This window comes from Panulirus ornatus, chromosome 19 (assembly GCF_036320965.1).
Source record: "Panulirus ornatus isolate Po-2019 chromosome 19, ASM3632096v1, whole genome shotgun sequence".
NCBI lineage: Eukaryota > Metazoa > Arthropoda > Malacostraca > Decapoda > Palinuridae > Panulirus > Panulirus ornatus.
Window position 1 is genome coordinate 42,276,612 of NC_092242.1, and position 24,183 is coordinate 42,300,794.

Here is a 24,183-nt window from a genome sequence, read left to right on the forward strand (position 1 = left end):
ACCTGGTTTAAAAAGCGCGATATACATAAGTATACTTATGTAAGTAGGAGAGATGTCCAGAGAGCGTTATTGGATTACGTGTCAATTGACAGGCGTGCGAAAGAGAGACTTTTGGATGTTAATGTGCTGAGAGGTGCAACTGGAGGGATGTCTGATCATTATCTTGTGGAGGCTAAGGTGAAGATTTGTATGGGTTTTCGGAAAAGAGGAGTGAATGTTGGGGTGAAGAGGGTGGTGAGAGTAAGTGAGGTTGGGAAGGAGACCTGTGTGAGGAAGTACCAGGTGAGACTGAGTACAGAATGGAAAAAGGTGAGAGCAATGGAAGTAAGGGGAGTGGGGGAGGAATGGGATGTATTTAGGGAATCAGTGATGGATTGCGCGAAAGATGCTTGTGGTATGAGAAGAGTGGGAGGTGGGTTGATTAGAAAGGGTAGTGAGTGGTGGGATGAAGAAGTAAGAGTATTAGTGAAAGAGAAGAGAGAGGCATTTGGACGATTTTTGCAGGGAAAAAATGCAATTGAGTGGGAGATGTATAAAAGGAAGAGACAGAAGGTCAAGAGAAATGTGCAAAAGGTGAAAAAAAGGGCAGATGAGAGTTGGGGTGAGAGAGTATCATTAAATTTTAGGGAGAATAAAAAGATGTTCTGGAAGGAGGTAAATCAAGTACGTAAGAAAAGGGAGCAAATGGGAACTTCAGTGAAGGGCGCAAATGCGGAGGTGATAACAAGTAGTGGTGCTGTGAGAAGGAGATGGAATGAGTATTTTGAAGGTTTGTTGAATGTGTTTGATGATAGAGTGGCAGATATAGGGTGTTTTAGTCGAGGTGGTGTGAAAAGTGAGAGGGTTAGGGAAAATGATTTGTTAAACAGAGAAGAGGTAGTGAAAGCTTTGCGGAAGATGAAAGCCGGCAAGGCAGCAGGTTTGGATGGTATTGCAGTGGAATTTATTAAAAAAGGGGGTGACTGTATTGTTGACTGGTTGGTAAGGTTATTTAATGTATGTATGACTCATGGTGAGGTGCCTGAGGATTGGCGGAATGCGTGCATAGTGCCATTGTACAAAGGCAAAGGGGATAAGAGTGAGTGCTCAAATTACAGAGGTATAAGTTTGTTGAGTATTCCTGGTAAATTTTATGGGAGGGTATTGATTGAGAGGGTGAAGGCATGTACAGAGCATCAGATTGGGGAGGAGCAGTGTGGTTTCAGAAGTGGTAGAGGATGTGCGGATCAGGTGTTTGCTTTGAAGAATGTATGTGAGAAATACTTAGAAAAGCAAATGGATTTGTATGTAGCATTTATGGATCTGGAGAAGGCATATGATAGAGTTGACAGAGATGCTCTGTGGAAGGTATTAAGAATATATGGTGTGGGAGGAAAGTTGTTAGAAGCAGTGAAAAGTTTTTATCGAGGATGTAAGGCATGTGTACGTGTAGGAAGAGAGGAAAGTGATTGGTTCTCAGTGAATGTAGGTTTGCGGCAGGGGTGTGTGATGTCTCCATGGTTGTTTAATTTGTTTATGGATGGGGTTGTTAGGGAGGTAAATGCAAGAGTTTTGGAAAGAGGGGCACGTATGAAGTCTGTTGGGGATGAGAGAGCTTGGGAAGTGAGTCAGTTGTTGTTCGCTGATGATACAGCGCTGGTGGCTGATTCATGTGAGAAACTGCAGAAGCTGGTGACTGAGTTTGGTAAAGTGTGTGGAAGAAGAAAGTTAAGAGTAAATGTGAATAAGAGCAAGGTTATTAGGTACAGTAGGGTTGAGGGTCAAGTCAATTGGGAGGTGAGTTTGAATGGAGAAAAACTGGAGGAAGTGAAGTGTTTTAGATATCTGGGAGTGGATCTGGCAGCGGATGGAACCATGGAAGCGGAAGTGGATCATAGGGTGGGGGAGGGGGCGAAAATTCTGGGGGCCTTGAAAAATGTGTGGAAGTCGAGAACATTATCTCGGAAAGCAAAAATGGGTATGTTTGAAGGAATAGTGGTTCCAACAATGTTGTATGGTTGCGAGGCATGGGCTATGGATAGAGTTGTGCGCAGGAGGATGGATGTGCTGGAAATGAGATGTTTGAGGACAATGTGTGGTGTGAGGTGGTTTGATCGATTGAGTAACGTAAGGGTAAGAGAGATGTGTGGAAATGAAAAGAGCGTGGTTGAGAGAGCAGAAGAGGGTGTTTTGAAGTGGTTTGGGCACATGGAGAGAATGAGTGAGGAAAGATTGACCAAGAGGATATATGTGTCGAAGGTGGAGGGAACGAGGAGAAGAGGGAGACCAAATTGGAGGTGGAAAGATGGAGTGAAAAAGATTTTGTGTGATCGGGGCCTGAACATGCAGGAGGGTGAAAGGAGGGCAAGGAATAGAGTGAATTGGAGCGATGTGGTATACCGGGGTTGACGTGCTGTCAGTGGATTGAATCAAGGCATGTGAAGCGTCTGGGGTAAACCATGGAAAGCTGTGTAGGTATGTATATTTGCGTGTGTGGACGTATGTATATACACATGTATGGGGGGGGGGGTGGGGCCATTTCTTTCGTCTATTTCCTTGCGCTACCTCGCAAACGCGGGAGACAGCGACAAAGTATAATGAATAAATATAAATATAAATATATATATATATATATATATATATATATATATATATATATATATATATATATATATATATATATATATATATATATATATATATATATATGTATATATATATACATATATACATATATATATATATATATATATATATATATATATATATATATATATATATATATATATATATATATATATATATATATATATATATATATATATATATATATATATATATATATATATATATATATATATGTAAGTAGGAGAGATGGCCAGAGAGCGTTATTGGATTACGTGTTAATTGACAGGCGTGCGAAAGAGAGACTTTTGGATGTTAATGTGCTGAGAGGTGCAACTGGAGGGATGTCTGATCATTATCTTGTGGAGGCTAAGGTGAAGATTTGTATGGGTTTTCAGAAAAGAAGAGTGAATGTTGGGGTGAAGAGGGTGGTGAGAGTAACTGAGCTTGAGAAGGAGACCTGTGTGAGGAAGTACCAGGAGAGACTGAGTACAGAATGGAAAAAGGTGAGAACAATGGAAGTAAGGGGAGTGGGGGAGGAATGGGATGTATTTAGGGAATCAGTGATGGATTGCGCAAAAGATGCTTGTGGCATGAGAAGAGTGGGAGGTGGGTTGATTAGAAAGGGTAGTGAGTGGTGGGATGAAGAAGTAAGAGTATTAGTGAAAGAGAAGAGAGAGGCATTTGGACGATTTTTGCAGGGAAAAAATGCAATTGAGTGGGAGATGTATAAAAGAAAGAGACAGGAGGTCAAGAGAAAGGTGCAAGATGTGAAAAAAAGGGCAAATGAGAGTTGGGGTGAGAGAGTATCATTAAATTTTAGGGAGAATAAAAAGATGTTCTGGAAGGAGGTAAATAAAGTGCGTAAGACAAGGGAGCAAATGGGAACTTCAGTGAAGGGCGCAAATGGGGAGGTGATAACAAGTAGTGGTGATGTGAGAAGGAGATGGAGTGAGTATTTTGAAGGTTTGTTGAATGTGTTTGATGTTAGAGTGGCAGATATAGGGTGTTTTGGTCGAGGTGGTGTGCAAAGTGAGAGGGTTAGGGAAAATGATTTGTTAAACAGAGAAGAGGTAGTGAAAGCTTTGCGGAAGATGAAAGCCGGCAAGGCAGCAGGTTTGGATGGTATTGCAGTGGAATTTATTAAAAAAGGGGGTAACTGTATTGTTGACTGGTTGGTAAGGTTATTTAATGTATGTATGACTCATGGTGAGGTGCCTGAGGATTGGCGGAATGCGTGCATAGTGCCATTGTACAAAGGCAAAGGGGATAAGAGTGAGTGCTCAAATTACAGAGGTATAAGTTTGTTGAGTATTCCTGGTAAATTATATGGGAGGGTATTGATTGAGAGGGTGAAGGCATGTACAGAGCATCAGATTGGGGAAGAGCAGTGTGGTTTCAGAAGTGGTAGAGGATGTGTGGATCAGGTGTTTGCTTTGAAGAATGTATGTGAGAAATACTTAGAAAAGCAAATGGATTTGTATGTAGCATTTATGGATCTGGTGAAGGCATATGATAGAGTTGATAGAGATGCTCTGTGGAAGGTATTAAGAATATATGGTGTGGGAGGAAAGTTGTTAGAAGCAGTGAAAAGTTTTTATCGAGGATGTAAGGCATGTGTACGTGTAGGAAGAGAGGAAAGTGATTGGTTCTCAGTGAATGTAGGTTTGCGGCAGGGGTGTGTGATGTCTCCATGGTTGTTTAATTTGTTTATGGATGGGGTTGTTAGGGAGGTAAATGCAAGAGTTTTGGAAAAAGGGGCAAGTATGAAGTCTGTTGGGGATGAGAGAGCTTGGGAAGTGAGTCAGTTGTTGTTCGCTGATGATACAGAGCTGGTGGCTGATTCATGTGAGAAACTGCAGAAGCTGGTGACTGAGTTTGGTAAAGTGTGTGGAAGAAGAAAGTTAAGAGTAAATGTGAATAAGAGCAAGGTTATTAGGTACAGTAGGGTTGAGGGTCAAGTCAATTGGGAGGTGAGTTTGAATGGAGAAAAACTGGAGGAAGTGAAGTGTTTTAGATATCTGGGAGTGGATCTGGCAGCGGATGGAACCATGGAAGCGGAAGTGGATCATAGGGTGGGGGAGGGGGCGAAAATTCTGGGGGCCTTGAAGAATGTGTGGAAGTCGAGAGCATTATCTCGGAAAGCAAAAATGGGTATGTTTGAAGGAGTAGTGGTTCCAACAATGTTGTATGGTTGCGAGGCGTGGGCTATGGATAGAGTTGTGCGCAGGAGGATGGATGTGCTGGAAATGAGATGTTTGAGGACAATGTGTGGTGTGAGGTGGTTTGATCGAGTGAGTAACGTAAGGGTAAGAGAGATGTGTGGAAATAAAAAGAGCGTGGTTGAGAGAACAGAAGAGGGTGTTTTGAAGTGGTTTGGGCACATGGAGAGGATGAGTGAGGAAAGATTGAACAAGAGGATATATGTGTCGGAGGTGGAGGGAACAAGGAGAAGAGGGAGACCAAATTGGAGGTGGAAAGATGGAGTGAAAAAGATTTTGTGTGATCGGGGCCTGAACATGCAGGAGGGTGAAAGGAGGGCAAGGAATAGAGTGAATTGGAGCGATGTGGTATACCGGGGTTGACGTGCTGTCAGTGGATTGAATCAAGGCATGTGAAGCGTCTGGGGTAAACCATGGAAAGCTGTGTAGGTATGTATATTTGCGTGTGTGGACGTATGTATATACATGTGTATGGGGGGGGGTTGGGCCATTTCTTTCGTCTGTTTCCTTGCGCTAACTCGCAAAAGCGGGAGACAGCGACAAAGTATAATAAATAAAATATAAATATATATATATATATATATATATATATATATATATATATATATATATGTATATATATATATTTTTCAAAACACCCTCTTCTGCTCTCTCAACCACGCTCTTTTTATTTCCACACATCTCTCTTACCCTTACGTTACTTACTCGATCAAACCACCTCACACCACACATTGTCCTCAAACATCTCATTTCCAGCACATCCATCCTCCTGCGCACAACTCTATCCATAGCCCACGCCTCGCAACCATACAATATTGTTGGAACCACTATTTCTTCAAACATACCCATTTTTGCTTTCCGAGATAATGTTCTCGACTTCCACACATTCTTCAAGGCTCCCATGGTTTTCGCTCCCTCCCCCACCCTATGATAAACTTCCGCCTCCATGGTTCCATCCGCTGCCAGATCAACTCCCAGATATCTAAAACACTTTACTTCCTCCAGTTTTTCTCCATTCAAACTTACCTCCCAATTGACTTGACCCTCAACCCTACTGTACCTAATTACTTTGGTCTTATTCACATTTACTTTCTTCTGTCACACACTTTACCAAACTCAGTCACCAGCTTCTGCAGTTTCTCACATGAATCAGCCATCAACAGACTGCATACTTGCCCCTCTTTACAAAAACTCTTGCATTCACCTCCCTAACAACCCCATCCATAAACAATGAAACAACCATGGAGACATCACACACCCCTGCCGCAAACCTACATTCACTGAGAACCAATCACTTTCCTCCTTCCTACACGTACACATGCCTTACATCCTCGATAAAAACTTTTCACTGCTTCTAACAACTTGCCTGCCACACCATATATTCTTAAAACCTTCCACACAGCATATCTATCAACTCTATCATATGCCTTTTCCAGATCCATAAATGGTATATACAGATCCATTTGTTTTTCTAAGTATTTCTCACATACGTTCTTCAAAGCAAACACCTGATCCACACATCCTCTACCACTTCTGAAACGACACCGCACTTCCCCAATCTGATGCGCTGTACACGCCTTCACCCTCTCAATCAATACCCTCCCACATAATTTACCAGGAATACTTAACAAACTTATACCTCTGTAATTTGAGCACTCACTCTGATCCCCTTTGCCTTTGTACAATGTCACTATGGAAGCATTCCGCCAATCCTCAGGCACCTCACCATGAATCATACATACATTAAATAACCTTACCAACCAGTCAACAATACAGTCAATCCCCTTTTTTAATGAATTCCACTGCAATACCATCCAAACCTTCTGCTTTGCCGGCTTTCATCTTCCGTAAAGCTTTTACTACCTCTTCTCTATTTACCAAATGATTTTCCCTAACCCTCTCACTTTGCACACCACCTCGACCAAGACACCCTTTATCTGCCACTCTATCATCAAACACATTCAACAAACCTTCAAAATACCCACTCAATCTCCTTCTCACATCACCACTACTTGTTATCACCTCCCCATTAGCCCCCTTTGCTGAAGTTCTCATTTGCTCCCATGTCTTGCGCACTTTATTTACCTCCTTCCAAAACATCTTTTTAATTTCCCTGAAATTTAATGATACTCTCTCACCCTAACTCTCAATTGCCCTTTTTTTCACCTCTTGCACCTTTCTCTTGACCTCCTGCCTCTTCTTTTATACCTCTCCCACTCATTTGCATTTTTCCCTTCAAAAATCGTTCAAATGCCTCTCTCTTCTCTTTCACTAATAATCTTACTTCTTCATACCACCACTCACTACCTTTTCTAATAAAACCACCTCCCACTCTTCTCATGCCACAAGCATCTTTTGCGCAAGCCATCACTGCTTCCCTAAATACATCCCATTCCTCCCCCACTCCCCTTCCCTCCTTTGTTCTCACCTTTTTCCATTCTGTACTCCGTCTCTCCTGGTACATCCTCACACAAGTCTCCTTCCTAAGCTCACTTACTCTCACCACTCACTTCACCCCAACATTCTCTCTTCTTTTCTGAAAACCCCCACAAATCTTCACCTTCGCTTCCACAAGATAATGATCAGACATCCCTCCAGTTGCACCTGTCAGCAGATTAACATCCAAAAGTCTCTCTTACGCGCGCTTGTCAATTAACACGTAATCCAATAACGCTCTCTGGCCATCTTTCCTACTTACATACGTATACTTCTGTATATCTAGCTTTTTAAACCAGGTATTCCCAATCGCCAGTCCTTTTTCAGCACATAAATCTACAAGCTCTTCACCATTTCCATTTACAACACTGAACACTCCATGTATACCAATTTTTCCCTCAACTGCCACATTACTCACCTTTGCATTCAAATCACCCATCACTATAACCAGGTCTTCTGCATCAAAACCACTAACACACTCGTTCAGCTGCTCCCAAAATACTTGCCTCTCATGATCTTTCTTCTCATGCCCAGGTGCATATGCACCAATATTCACCCATCTCTCTCCATCAACTTTCAGTTTTACCCATATCAATCTAGAATTTACTTTCTTACACTCTATCACATACTCCCAGAACTCCTGATTCAGGAGTACTGCTACCCCTTCCCTTGCTCTTATCCTCTCACTATCCCCTGACTTTACTCCCAAGACATTCCCAAACCACTCTTCCTCTTTACCCTTTAGCTTCGTTTCACTCAGAGCCAAAACATCCAGGTTCCTTTCCTCAAACATACTACCTATCTCTCCTTTTTTCTCATCTTGGTTACATCCACACACATTTAGACACCCCAATCTGAGCTTTCGAGGAGGATGAGCACTCCTCGCGTGACTCCTTCTTCTGTTTCCCCTTTTAGAAAGTTAAAATACAAGTAGGGGAGGGTTTCTGGCCCCCGCTCCCGTCCCCTTTAGTCGCCTTCTACGACACGTGAGGAATGCGTGGGAAGTATGTTTAATCCCCTATCCCCAGGGATAGGGGATTAAGAATACTTAGGGGATATGTATATATATTTATATATATATATATATATATATATATATATATATATATATATTTCTTTTTTTTTTTTTCAAACTATTGGCCATTTCCCGCGTTAGCGAGGTAGCGTTAAGAACAGAGAACTGGGCCACTGAGGGAATATCCTCACCTGGCCCCCTTCTCTGTTCCTTCTTTTGGAAAATTAAAAAAAATTGAGAGGGGAGGATTTCCAGCCCCCCGCTCCCTCCCCTTTTAGTCGCCTTCTACGACACGCAGATAATACGTGGGAAGTATTGTTTCTCCCCTATCCCCAGGGATAATATATATATATATATATATATATATATATATATATATATATATATATATATATATATATATATATATATATATATATATATATATATATATATATACATATACATACATATATATATATACATATACATACATATATATATATACATATATATATACATATATGTTTTGGTAAACCGAAAAGAGGTAGTGAAAGCTTTGCGGAAGATGAAAGCCGGCAAGGCAGCAGGTTTGGATGGTATTGCAGTGGAATTTATTTAAAAAGGGGGTGACTGTATTGTTGACTGGTTAGTAAGGTTATTTAATGTATGTATGACTCATGGTGAGGTGCCTGAGGATTGGCGGAATGTGTGCATAGTGCCATTGTACAAAGGCAAAGGGGATAAGAGTGAGTGCTCAAATTACAGAGGTATAAGTTTGTTGAGTATTCCTGGTAAATTATATGGCAGGTTATTGATTGAGAGGGTGAAGGCATGTACAGAGCATCAGATTGGGGAAGAGCAGTGTGGTTTCAGAAGTGGTAGAGGATGTGTGGATCAGGTGTTTGCTTTGAAGAATGTATGTGAGAAATACTTAGAAAAGCAAATGGATTTGTATGTAGCATTTATGGATCTGGAGAAGGCATATGATAGAGTTGATAGAGATGCTCTGTGGAAGGTATTAAGAATATATGGTGTGGGAGGAAAGTTGTTAGAAGCAGTGAAAAGTTTTTATCGAGGATGTAAGGCATGTGTACGTGTAGGAAGAGAGGAGAGTGACTGGTTCTCGGTGAATGTAGGTTTGCGGCAGGGGTGTGTGATGTCTCCATGGTTGTTTAATTTGTTTATGGATGGGGTTGTTAGGGAGGTAAATGCAAGAGTTTTGAAAAGAGGTGCAAGTATGAAGTCTGTTGGGGATGAGAGAGCTTGGGAAGTGAGTCAGTTGTTGTTCGCTGATGATACAGCGCTGTTGGCTGATTCATGTGAGAAACTGCAGAAGCTGGTGACTGAGTTTGGTAAAGTGTGTGGAAGAAGAAAGTTAAGAGTAAATGTGAATAAGAGCAAGGTTATTAGGTACAGTAGGGTTGAGGGTCAAGTCAATTGGGAGGTGAGTTTGAATGGAGAAAAACTGGAGGAAGTGAAGTGTTTTAGATATCTGGGAGTGGATCTGGCAGCGGATGGAACCATGGAAGCGGAAGTGGATCATTGGGTGGGGGAGGGGGCGAAAATTCTGGGAGCTTTGAAGAATGTGTGGAAGTCGAGAACATTATCTCGGAAAGCAAAAATTGGTATGTTTGAAGGAATAGTGGTTCCAACAATGTTGTATGGTTGCGAGGCGTGGGCTATGGATAGAGTTGTGCGCAGGAGGATGGATGTGCTGGAAATGAGATGTTTGAGGGCAATGTGTGGTGTGAGGTGGTTTGATCGAGTGAGTAACGTAAGGGTAAGAGAGATGTGTGGAAATAAAAAGATCGTGGTTGAGAGAGCAGAAGAGGGTGTTTTGAAGTGGTTTGGGCACATGGAGAGAATGAGTGAGGAAAGATTGACCAAGAGGATATATGTGTCGGAGGTGGAGGGAACAAGGAGAAGAGGGAGACCAAATTGCAGGTGGAAAGATGGAGTGAAAAAGATTTTGTGTGATCGGGGCCTGAACATGCAGGAGGGTGAAAGGAGGGCAAGGAATAGAGTGAATTGGAACGATGTGGTATACCGGGGTTGACGTGCTGTCAGTGGATTGAATCAAGGCATATGAAGCATCTGGGGTAAACCATGGAAAGCTGTGTAGGTATGTATATTTGCGTGTGTGGACGTGTGTATATACATGTGTATGGATGGGGATTGGGCCATTTCTTTCGTCTGTTTCCTTGCGCTACCTCGCAAACGCGGGAGACAGCGACAAAGTATAATAAATAAATAAATATAAATGATGTTTTGGTATGTTTTGGACAATCACTTTTTTACCAAATGGCGTCCTAGCTTCGTCTTTCGATGTATATCAACTGTGTTATATTTCTCTCTTGTGTCTCCCCTTATGATGTGATTATTACACGAAAGTGCACTTGGGAACTTTTCGTGTTTTATTTTCCCCATGGACTCATAGGAATATATATATATATATATATATATATATATATATATATATATATATATATATATATATATATATATATATATATATATATATATATATATATATATATATATATATATATATATATATATATATATATATATATATATATATATATATATATATATATATATATATATATATATATATATATATATATATATATACATAATCCCTAGGGATAGGGGAGATATAATGCTTCCCACGTATTCTCCGCGTGTCGTAGAAGGCGACAAAAGGGGACGGGATAGGGGGGCTAGAATCCCTCCCCTCTTTGTATTATAGCTTTCTAAAAGGGGAAACAGAAGGAGTCACGCGGGGAGTGGTTATCCGCCTGGAAAGCTCATATTTGGTTGTCTAAATGTATGTGGATGTAACCAAGATGAGAAAAAAGGAGACATATGTTGTACGTTTGAGGAAAGGAACCTGGATGTTTTGGCTCTGAGTGAAAAGAAGCTCAAGGGTAAAGTGCAAGAGTAGTTTGGAAATGTTTTGGGAGTAAAGTCAGGGGTTAGGAGAGGACAAGAGCAAAGGAAGGAGCAGCACTACTCTTAAAACAGTTGTAGGAGTATGTGATAGAATGTAAGAAAGTAAACTTTGGATTGATATGGTTAAAACTGAATGTGAATGGAGAGAGATGGGTGATTATTGGTGCCTAAGCACCTGGGCATGAGAAAAAAGATCATGAGAGGCAAGTGTTTTGGGAGCAGCTGTGTGAGTGTGTTAACAGTTTCGATGCACGAGACCGGGGTATACTGATGGGTAATTTGAATGGAAATGCGATTATTTTGTCAGTTGAGGGAATAATTGCTGTACATGGGGTGTTCAATGGTGTAAATGGAAATAGTGAAGAGCTTGTAGATTTTTGTGCTGAAAAAGACTGGTGATTGGGAGTCCCTGGTTTAAAAAGAGCGTTATTGGATTACGTGTTAATTGATAATCACTTGAAAGAGAGACTTTTGGATGTTAATGTGCTGAGAGGTGCAACTTGAGGGAGATCATTATCTTGTAGAGGCGAAGGAGAAAATTTGTAGACGTTTTCAGAAAAGAAGTAAAGGAAAGTGGTGAGAGTAAGAGAGCTTAGGAAGGAGACTTGTCTGAGGAAATACCAGGAGAGACATAGTGGAAAATTGAAAAAAGTGAGAGCAAAGGACGTAAGGGGAGTGGGAGAGGAATGGGACTTATTTAAGGAAGCAGTGATGGCTTGCGGAAAAGACAGTTGTGTTATGAGAAGCGTTGGAGGTGAGCCGACAAAAACTAGTAGCGACTGGTGGGATGAAGAAGTAAGATTATTAGCGAAAGAGAAGATAGAAGCATTTTGACGATTTTTGCTAGGAAATAGTGCAAATAACTTGGAGATGTATAAAAGAAAGAGGCAAGTGGTCAAGAGAAAGGTGCAAGATGTGAAAAAGAGGGCAAATGAGAATTGGGGAGAGAGAGTATCATTAAATTTTAGGGAGAATAAAAGATGTTTTGGAAGATGGTAAGTAAAGTGCGTAAGAAAAGAGAACGAATGGGAACATGGGTGAAGGGGGCTAAAGGTGAGGTAATAACAAGTAGTGGCGATGGGAGAAGGAGTTGGAGTGAGTATTTTAAAGGTTTGTTGAATATGTTAGATGATAGAGTGGCAGATTTAGGGTCTTTTGGTTGAGGTGGTGAGCGAAGTGAAAGGGTCAGGAAGAATGGTTTGGTAAAAAGAGAAGAGGTAGTGAAAGCTTTACGGAAGATGATTGCTGGCAAGGTGGCGGGTTTGGATGGTATCGCACCGGATGTTTTTTTAAAAAAGGGGTTGACTGTGTTCTTGACTGGTTTGTGAGGATATTCATTGTATGTATGGTTCAATGTGAAGTACCTGAGAATTGGCGGAATGCATGCATAGTCCCATTGTACAAAGGTAAAGGGCATAAAGGAGAGTGTTCAAATTACAGAGGTATTAGTTTGTTGAGTATTCCTGGGAAATTATATTGAGAGGGTAAAGGCATGTACAGAGCATCAGACTGGGGAAGAGCAGTGTGGTTTCAGAAGTGGTAGAGGATGTGTGGATCAGGTGTCTGCTTTGAGGAATGTATGTGAGAAATGCTTAAAAAACAAATGGATCTGTATGTAGCATTTATGGATCTGGAGAAGGCGTATGATAGAGTCGAGAGAGATGCTCTGTGGAAGGTATTATGAGTATATGGAGTAGAGGACAAGTTGCTAGAAGCAGTGAAATGTTATCATCGAATATAAAAGGCATGCGTACGAGTAGGAAGAGAGGAAAGTGATTAGTTCTCAGTGAATGTCGGTTATATATATATATATATATATATATATATATATATATATATATATATATATATATATATATATATATATATATATATATATTTATCTTTTTATTACACTTTGTCGCAGTCTCCCGCGTTAGCGAGGTAGCACAAGGAAACAGACGAAAGAATGGCCCAACCCACCCACATTCACATGTATATATGTACACGTCCACACACACACACACACACACACACACACATATACATACCTATACATCTCAACGTATACATATATATATACACACAGACATATACATATATACACATGTACATAATTCATAGTGTCTGCCCTTATTCATTCCCGTCGCCACCCCGCCACACATGAAATAACATCCCCCTCCCCCCCGCATGTGCGCGAGATAGCGCTAGGAAAAGACAACAAAGGCCACATTCGTTCATACTCAGTCTCTAGCTGCTCATGTATAATGCACCGAAACCACAGCTTTCTCTCCACATCCAGGCCCCACAAAACTTTCCATGGTTTACCCCAGAAGCTTCACATGCCCTGGTTCAATCCATTGACAGCACCTCGACCCCGGTATACCACATCGTTCCAATTGACTTTATTCCTCGCATGCCTTTCACCCTCCTGCATGTTCAGGCCCCGATCGCTCAAAATCTTTTTCACTTCATCTTTCCACCTCCACTTTGGTCTCCCACTTCTACTCGTTCCCTCCACCTCTGACACATATATTCTCTTTGTCAATCTTTCCTCACTCATTCTCTCCATGTGACCAAACCATTTCAAAACGCCCTCTTCTCCTCTGTCAACCACACTATTTTTTATTACCACACATCTCTCTTACCCTTTCATTACTTATTCGATCAAACCACCTCACACCACATAGTGTCCTCAAACATCTGATTTCCAGCCCATCAACCCTCCTCTTCACAACTCTATCTATAGCCCACGCCTCGCAACCATATAACATTGTTGGAACCACAAACATACCCATTTTTGCTTTCCAAGATAACGTTCTCGACTTCCACATACTCTTCAACGCTCCCAGAACTTTCGCTCCGTCCCCCACCCTATGATTCACTTCCGTTTACATGGTTCCATCCGCTGCTAAATCCACTCTCACATATCTAAAACACTTTACATCCTCCAGTTTTTTCTATTCAAAATTCCCTCCCAATTGACTTGTCCCTCAACCCTACTGTACCTAATAACCTTACTCTTATTCACATTTACTCTCAGCTTTCTTCTGTCACAAACTTTACCAAACTCAGTCTCCAGCTTCTGCAGTTTCTCACCCGAATCAGCCACCAGCGCTGTATCATCATCGAACAACAACTGACTCTCTTCCCAAGCTCTCTCATCCACAACAGACTGCATACTTGCCCCTCTTTCCGAAACTCTTGCATTCACCTCCCGAACAACCCCGTCCATAAACAAATCAAACAACCATGGAGACATCACGCACCCCTGCCGCAAAACCAACATTCAATGAGAACCAATCACTTTCCTGTCTTCCTACACGTACACATGCCTTACACCCTCGATAAAAACTTTTCACTGCTTCTAACTACTTACCTCCCACACCATATATTCTTAATACCTTACTCAGAGCATCTCTATCAACTCCCTCATATGCCTTCTTCAGATCCATAAATGCTACATGCAAATCCATTTGCTTTTCTATGTATTTCTCACATACAATTTTCAAAGCAATCACCTGATCCACACATCCTCTACCACTTCTGAAACCCACACTGTTCCTCCCCAGTCTGGTGCTCTGTACATGCCTTTATCCTCTCAATCAATTCCGTTCCGTATGATTTACCAGGAATGCTCAACAAACTTTTACCTCTGTAATTTGAGCACTCACTCTTATCCCCTTTGCCTTTTACAATGGCAATATGCAAGCATTCCGCCAATTCTCATGCACCTCAACATGAGTCATACATACATTGAATAACCTTACCAACCAGTCAACAATACAGTAACCCCCATTTTTAATAAATTCCACTGCAATACCATCCAAACCCGTTGCCTTGCTGGCTTTCATCTTCCGCAAAGCTTTTACTACCTCTTCTCTGTTTACCAAATCATTTTCCCTAATCCTCTCACTTTGCACACCACCTCGACGAAAGCATCCTATATCTGCCACTCAATCATCAAACACATTCAACCAACCTTCAATATACTCACTCCATCTCCTTCTCACATCACCACTACTTGTTATCACCTCCCCATTTGCCCCCTTCACTGATGTTTCCATTTGTTCCCTTGTCTTACGCTCTTTATTTACCTCCTTCCAAAACATCTTTTTATTCTCCCTAAAATTTAATGATACTCTTTCCCCCAACTCTCATTTGCCCTCTTTTTAGCCTCTTGCACCTTTTTCTTGATCTTCTGCCTCTTTCTTTTATACATCTCCCAGTCATTTGTATTATTTCCCAGCAAAAATCGTCCAAATACATCTCTCTTCTCTTTCACCAATGATCTTACTTCTTCATCCCACCACTCACTACCCTTTCTAATCTGCCCACCTCCCACGCTTCTCATGCCACAAACATCTTTTGCACAAGCCATCACTGCTTCCTTAAATACATCCCATTCCTCCCCCACTCCCCATACGTCCTTTGTTCTCACCTCTTTCCATTCTGTACTCAGTCTCTCCTGGTACTTCCTTATACACACACACACACACACACACACACATATACATATATATATATATATATATATATATATATATATATATATATATATATATATATATATATATATATATATATATATATGTATTGGAAAGGCTCACGATTTTTTGCTTGTACAAGTATATTCCTAAGAGTCCACGGGGAAAATGAAACACGATAAGTTCCCAAGTGAACTTTCGTATAATAATCACATCATCATTTTATACATACATATTCATACACAGACATATAACTATGTACATTTACGTATTCAAGCTTGCTGCCTCCATCCTTTCCAGTCGCTCCCCCTCCACACATTAAATAGCATCCCTGTCCGGCGAGGTAGCTCCAAGAAATGATAAAAAAGGCCACATTTTATTCACACTCAGTCTCTAGCTCTCGTGTGTAATTGCATCGAAACCAGAGCTACCTTTTCACCTCCAGGCCCCACAAAACTTTGTATAGTTTGCCCCATATACTTTATATGCCTTGGTTTAATCCATTGAAAGCATGTCGCCAAACCATTTGAACACACCCTATTCTGCTCTCTCAACCACACTCTTTTTATTACTACACATCTCTCTTACCCTTTCATTACTTACTCGATCAAACCACCTCACACCACATATTGTCCTCAAACATTTTATTTTCAACACCTCCACCTCCATGCCTTGCATCCATATAACATTGTTGGAACCACAATTCCTTCAAACACAACCAACTTTGCTCTCCGAGATAACGTTTTCGCCTTCCACACATTCTTCAACGCTCCCAGAACCTTTGCCCCCTTCCCCACCCTGTGATTCACTTCCTCTTCTATATGTGTGTGTTTGTGTGTGTGTGTGTGTGTGTGTGTGTGTATGTGTGTGTGTGTGTGTATGTGTGTGTGTGTGTGTGTGTGTGTGTGTGTGTGTGTGTGTGTAGATCTCTTTATATTATTTTTCCGGTAGTTGCTTTTCTGAATCATTTCTATCATGTCACTCCACTGGTTGGACTTACAGACTGGCACAATGATCGTAACTTGAAAAGATTTTGGTAACTGTGACCAAGTTTTGTAAGAAGTGTTATAAGTGAGAAATATAATAATCCAGAGATGAAATTCTACTTTTCCAAGCTCAGCCATGATTGATCTATTGCTCTCCTGTGTGAGCATCAATAAACTGTAGTGACAGGTGAAAATGATGAGTGTTGCATTACCTTCATGTGAGTTACTACACATGAATTAGATTTAACAGAATTGTTTTGTAAATTCTGTAGCATCAGTGCACTGTTATACGTCGTTTATATGTTAAAGCTTGTCAATAGTCGCAGGAAACTGTTTGTGCTGTTTACCTTTTAGACAATAAACTGTATGTGTTGTTTTGTTTACCTTCCAGATAGCGGAGACACCTAATGGCAGCATCAACGGGACCATTGCTTCTGGCATGAACGGCGGCATCAACAACGGTGGGATGAATAGCAACATTAATGGAGGCATCAACATGGGTATATCACCGATCGACGTTAACGGCGGTGTGTGGAATACCCAGTCAGTGTCGCCCTCCACGCCAGGGTTCGAGGATGACCTCCCGAGTAATGGCGGATATAAGAGGTTCAACAGCTAGTGACTCCTTAACTCCTGGGTATTAACTAGAAGTGCGAGTTTCAACGTTTGTCTATTACATTGGACTTCAATTCTAGATTCATATATATTTTTAATCTTTCATTACAAGACAGTGAGTGTCAAGAAACGAGCCTCCAGTGTGGTAGTACCATTGTCTTATAAACATCAAATAAATATTTCCTCTACATTTTGCTACTATGTCATTGGTTATGTGTACAGTAGATAATGGTAAGTCAAATTCTATCAGCTCCTCGTCAGCGACATCATTATAACTACCCACCGTAGGATTCAAGTGACTAGGAATTATGGGGGAAAATGAAATACGTAAATACTGAGTAAAGTGTCTTGGAAAACGGCCATGCTGTTGAAAGACGCTAAGAAATGAAGACCCTCCTGGTTAGAGAAAAGGATTACGTTAGCATGAAATGTTGCGATGATGGCAGCAAGAAAGACGTTAGTCATCAGGAGTATAATGTTGTTGACATCATCATCATAGTGGTACATGTTACTCGGCCAGCAGTCTTGCATGGTCTGCACGGTATACTGAAGAAGACTGACTCCTGGATCCATTTTCATTGGGAATTTGATAGAAATTTTACTCAAGTTCAGAAATATTCCAACTACAGGCAGTTACACTGCGCTGTCGTGTGATAATCTGTATCTTGTAATAGCTGAAACTGATAAAATGTGTTTGCGTGTGTGCGTGTATGTTGTATTTTTATGTGCACGTGTGTGTGTGTGTGTGTGTGTGTGTGTGTGTGTGTTGTATTTCTGTGTACACATGCGTGTGTCTGCGTTGGTATTATTAATGTACTGGAAGGCCTTGGTGTGACTGTGAAGATACGCGCAAATTCCAAATTTAACAAAGTGCAAAGTCCTCATATCCGAGAAACAGAAAACGTATCAGGCAGAGCCAGCAAACATTTTTGTCAGGAACCAGTCTGGGGCACCAAGTACACCAAGCAATGATAATTTTTACGGCTTAGATTAAGTTGGTTTTGTTGTAACTTCCTGTCAGTGCCTTCTTAAAGACATTGACTCACCTCATCTTCATGGTAGTACAACTACTTATCGGCAGCAAGGAAATGATTTTGGAAAGATCAATATTTTCCCCATATTTAAATAACTTCAATATATTCTACTTACATTGAATGGAGTTGTAAGTTCTTAACAAGATATGCTTATCTTTCATGAAGTAATAGACAAATGATTGTAGCAGACGCACAGTAAACATACGCATCAATCCAGTTTCATTTCCTGGCAACTGAGTGTAGAGACCAATTACCACAATAAGTGATAAGCTTTGGTCTATAACTACTGTTACTGTAGCTATTTAGAAAAGTGAGTGAGCAATATTATTGAAATTCGAAAAAAAAAATCTCACATCTAATAGCTGCATTTTCTTATGATTAACTCTTGGCTTTCTCACAGGTGTTGACATTTTTCTTTGAAAAAACAAAAAAATAAGAATATATTCTCCAAAGAATATGTAGCTTTGCAATCATCAGGCTCTTGGAAAGAACCATTAAGCGTGGCACTATCATAAATAAGCACTGCTCCAGATCAAGAGCAATTTCATCATAACTATTTATTTAATGTCCCCAGGAGACAATGTGGAAACAGTAATGAAAATGTTAATGGATTCGTCATGCGGTATAGATAGCAAATATCATCATGTAGCAATAATGTCTTAGCACTCGGGAACATCTCGTTGACGTATTACTTACACATGTGGCAACACTGCATTTGTCATGTGTCACAAATCTTGGCTAGCAGTGTTTATAAAATGCATATCAGGGTAGTTACTTGTACCATAAATATCAGGGTGGTTACTTGTACCATAAATACTTTTGGGATGAGGAAACATGGCTCTCAACTTGCGGATGGCACGGAGACAGATTAATGTGTGTGTAAGAGGTGAATAGATTCACTGGTGTCCAAGTGTCTGAGGTTGCTTCAGGATATGATCCAAAACGAAGGACTTAGGAGGACTATCTAGTGAACCAAAGGTTCACCATCATGATCCTTGACAAAACCTCAAGACTCACTTACCTTGCTCACTGCATCATGCTAACTAAGCCAAAAAAAATTGAGTAGTTTTCTACATCATTAAGACGCTGTTTTATTTCACATAATTGTATTATTATTTCTAAGATGAGAATGTTTGAGTGCCATATTTATATATATATATATATATATATATATATATATATATATATATATATATATATATATATATATATATATATATATATATATATATGTGTGTGTATATATATATTTGTGGATCTATCTATGTATCGAACAGAAATACATATGAAGTATGATCTATATTTGAATTTCTTAGGCACACGAGGTTCGTTGTCTTGAACATATGTGTGTTGTAGGTGTCATTAAGATATTTGCACCAAATGATGTTGTCATGAAATGAAAGAACTTATGTAAATCTCAAATTGTCTTCTGTTCAAGTCAAACATCCTTCAGGTATATATGTCGAGTATATATATATACATATATATATATATATATATATATATATATATATATATATATATATATATATATATATATATATATATATATATATATATATATATATATATATATATATATATATATATATATTCATTTATTCATTTTTATTTTATTTTGCTTTGTCGCTGTCTCCCGCGTTAGCCAGGTAGCGCAAGGAAACAGACGAAATATATATGTATACATATATATATATATATATATATATATATATATATATATATATATATATATATATATATATATATATATATATATATGTATATATATATATATATATATATATATATATATATATATATATATATATATATATATATATATATATATATATATATATATATATATATATATATACAGAGAGAGAGAGAGAGAGAGAGAGAGAGAGAGAGAGAGAGAGAGAGAGAGAGAGAGAGAGAGAGAGAGAGACTTTTGGATGTTAATGTGCTGAGAGGGACAACTGGAGGGGTGTCTGATCATTATCTTGTGGAGGGGAAGGTGAAGATTTGTAGAGGTTTTCAGAAAAGAAGACAGAATGTTAGGATGAAGAGAGTGGTGAGAGTAAGTGAGCTTGGAAAGGAGAATGGTGTGAGAAAGTACCAGAAGAGATTGAGTGCAGAATGGCAAAAGGTGAGAAGGGGAGCAATGGGACTTATTTAGAAAAGCAGTGATAGCTTGTGCAAATGATGCCTGAGGCATGAGAAAGTTGGGAGGTGGGCAGATTAGAAAGGGTAGTGAGTGGTGGGATGAAGAAGTAATATTGTTAGTGAAAGAGAAGAGAGGCACTTGGATGATTTTTGCAGGGAAATAATGCAAATGAGTGGGAGATGTATAAAAGAAAGAGGCCGGAGGTCAAGAGAAAGGTGCAAGAGGTAAAAAGAGGGCAAATGAGAGTTTAGGTGAGAGTATCGTTAAATTTTAGGGAGAATGAAAAGATGTATTGGAAGGAAGTAAGTAAAGTGCGTAAGACAATAGAAGAAGTGGGAAGACCGGTGAAGCGAGCTAATGGGGGGGGGGGGGAGATGATAATAAGTAGTGGTGATGTGAGAAGGAGATGGAGTGAGTATTTTGAAGGTTTGTTGAATATGTTTGATGATAGAGTGGCAGATATAGGATGTTTTGGTTGAGGCGTGTGCAAAGTGAGAGGGTTAGGGAAAATGATTTGGTAAACAGAGAAGAGGTCTTGATGGTATTGCAGTGGAGTCTATTAAAAAGGGGGTGACTGTGTTGTTAACTGGTTGGTGAGGATATTCAGTGTATTACTGGATTATGGTGAAGTGCCTGAGGATTGGCTGAATGAATGCATAGTGCCATTGTACAAAGACAAAAGGGATAAAGGTGAGTGCTCAAATCACAGAGGTATAAGTTGGTTGAGTATTCCTTGGGGAATTATATGGGAGGGTATTGATTGAGAGGGTGAAGGCGTGTACAGAGCATCAGATTGGGGAAGAGCAGTGTGTTTTCAGAAGTGGTAGAGGATGTGTGGATCAGGTATTTGCTTTGAAGAATTTATGGATCTGGAAAAGGAATATGCTAGAGTTGATAGAGATGCTCTGTGGAAAGTGTTAAGAGTATGTTGTGTGGGAGGTAAGTTGCTAGAAACAGTGAAAATTTTTATCGAGGATGTAAGGCATGTGCACGAGTAGGAAGAGAGGAAAGTGATTGGTTCTCAGTGAATGTAGGTTTGCGGCAGGGGTGTGTGATGTCTCCATGTTTTTCTTTTTTTTTGCGTATGGATGGGATAAATAGGGAGGTGAATGCAAGAGTTTTGGAGAGAGGGGCAAGTATGAAGTCTGTTGTGGATGAGATGGCTTGGGAAGTGAGTCATATATATAAATATATATATACATATATATATATATATATATATATATATATATATATATATATATATATATATATATATATATATATATATATATATATATATATATATATATATATATATATATATATATATATATATATATATATATATATATATATATATATATATATATATATATATATATATATATATATATATATATATATATATATATATATATATATATATATATTTATATATATATATATATATATATATATATATATATATATATATATATATATATATATATATATATATATATATATATATATATATATATATATATATATATATATATATATATATATATATATATATATATATATATATAAACATATATATATATATATATATATATATATATATATATATATATATATATATATATATATATATATATATATATTTATATATATATATATATATATATATATATATATATATATATATATATATATATATATATATATATATATATATATATATATATAGCATATGCAGTCTGTTGTGGATGAGAGAGCTTGGGAAGTGAGTCAGTTGTTGTTCGCTGCTGATACAGCGCTGGTGGCTGATTCGGGTGAGGGACTGCAGAAGCTGGTGACTAAGTTTGGTAAGGTGTGTGAAAGAAGAAAGCTTAGAGAAAATGTGAATAAGAGCTAGGTTATTTGGTACAGTAGGGTTAAGGGACAAGTCAATTGGGAGGTAAGTTTGGAGAAGAACTGGAGGAGGTGAAGTGTTTTAGATATCTGGGAGTGGATTTGGCAGCGGATGGAACCATGGAAGCGGAAGTGAATCATGGGGTTGGGGAGGGGACGAAATTTCTGGGATCGTTGAAGAATGTGTGGAAGTCGAGAACGTTATCCTGGAAAGTAAAAATGGGTATGTTTGAAGGAATAGTGTTTCCAACAATGTTGTATGGTTGCGAGGCGTGGACTATAGATAGAGTTGTGCGGAGGAGAGTGGATGTGCTGGAAATGAGATGTTTGAGGAGAATATGTGGTGTGAGGTGGTTTGATTGAGTAAGTAATGAAAGGGTAAGAGAGATGCGTGGTTGAGAGAGCAGAAGAGGGCGCTTTAAAATGGTTTGGTCATATGGAGAGAATGAGTGAGGAAAGATTGACCAAGAGGATATATGTGTCAGAGGTGGAGGGAACTAGGAGAAGTGGGAGACCAAATTGGAGATGGAGAGACGGAGTGAAAAAGATATTGAGTGATCGAGGCCTGAACATGCAGGAGGGTGAAAGGCGTGCAAGGAATAGCGTGAATTGGAACGATGTGGTATACCGGGGCCGACGTGCTGTCATTGGATTGAACCAGGGTATGTGAAGCGTCTGGGGTAAACCATGGAAAGTTCTGTGGGGCCTGGATGTGGAAAGGGAGCTGTGGTTTCAGTGCATTATATATGACAGCTAGAGACTAAGTGTGAACGAATGTGGCCTTTGTTGTCTTTTCCTAGCGCTACCTCGCTAACGCGGGAGACAGCGACAGGGTATAATAAAATTATAGTAATAATATTAATAATATATATATATATATATATATATATATATATATATATATATATATATATATGTATGAAGGATCGATGATAAGGGACCGAAAATGATAGAGACTGTATGAGGCAGCAGCAGTTCACGTTGTAGTGAAGGTCCTACAAATTATTCCAAGTTGTGAAACTGAAGCCGACTGACTGAATTGCTGGAGTTGTCTGGCACGTCGTTCTAGGACCATGATAAGGTCACGCCCCTTTAGTATGGTTGGTTGATGTTATTGCATTAAAGAATTTTGCGGGCATTATGGCATTTTCTAACATTTTGGCCAAGAATTTGGGAATATCATGCATCAGTGTTGTAAACGGTTCTTGGGGTATAGAGATTCGTGTATGTACCCAGTCTAGAGCACACACAATCAACCAATATACTTATTTTCTAAATAAATAGAAACACTTAGCAAATATTCCATGTTCAAAATGGCATTAGATGATATAGTATGGAGGTTAATATTACCTTCCGTGTAGAAATACGAGTCCTTATATTTCTTTGGCCATGTAACTGGGAATATTAACTACATATTTAGCTCTGTCCTCTGAAAGATGTTCTGAGATAATAATGACAATAATAATGGTAATAGTGATAGTTTGAATATTAGTAATTGTTTTTATATGATTATGATGATAATCATACATTATTATTATCATCATTATTGCTATCATTATTATTATTATTGTTATCATTATCACTATTATTATTATTATTATCATTACCTATATTATTATTGTTATTGCTATCACTATCATTATCATTATTTTTATTATTATTTTTATTATTATTATTCATATCATGATCTTTATTATTATTGTTGTTGTTAATATTATTATGATTATCATCATGATGGAGAATTGTACTGAATATGATCGTCAGTGTTATTAGCTCTTTGGACTATAGTATTATTAAAACACATTACGCAAAGACATGTCTGAGTAACTACCTGGCCCTTA

The 24,183-nt window shown here is 38.9% G+C and overlaps 1 protein-coding gene across 1 annotated transcript in view; it reads left to right on the top strand.

Moving 5' to 3' along the window:
- LOC139755694 (Ig-like and fibronectin type-III domain-containing protein 1) overlaps nt 1–19,986 on the top strand; it is a 152,048-nt gene extending 132,062 nt beyond the window's left edge. The window contains exon 9 of the mRNA XM_071674339.1: nt 17,058–19,986. Within this exon, the coding sequence (XP_071530440.1) occupies nt 17,058–17,285 (228 nt within the window). The 3' untranslated portion in view covers nt 17,286–19,986. The remainder of the gene's footprint in view (nt 1–17,057) is intronic.
- Nucleotides 19,987–24,183: the final 4,197 nt, after the last annotated feature.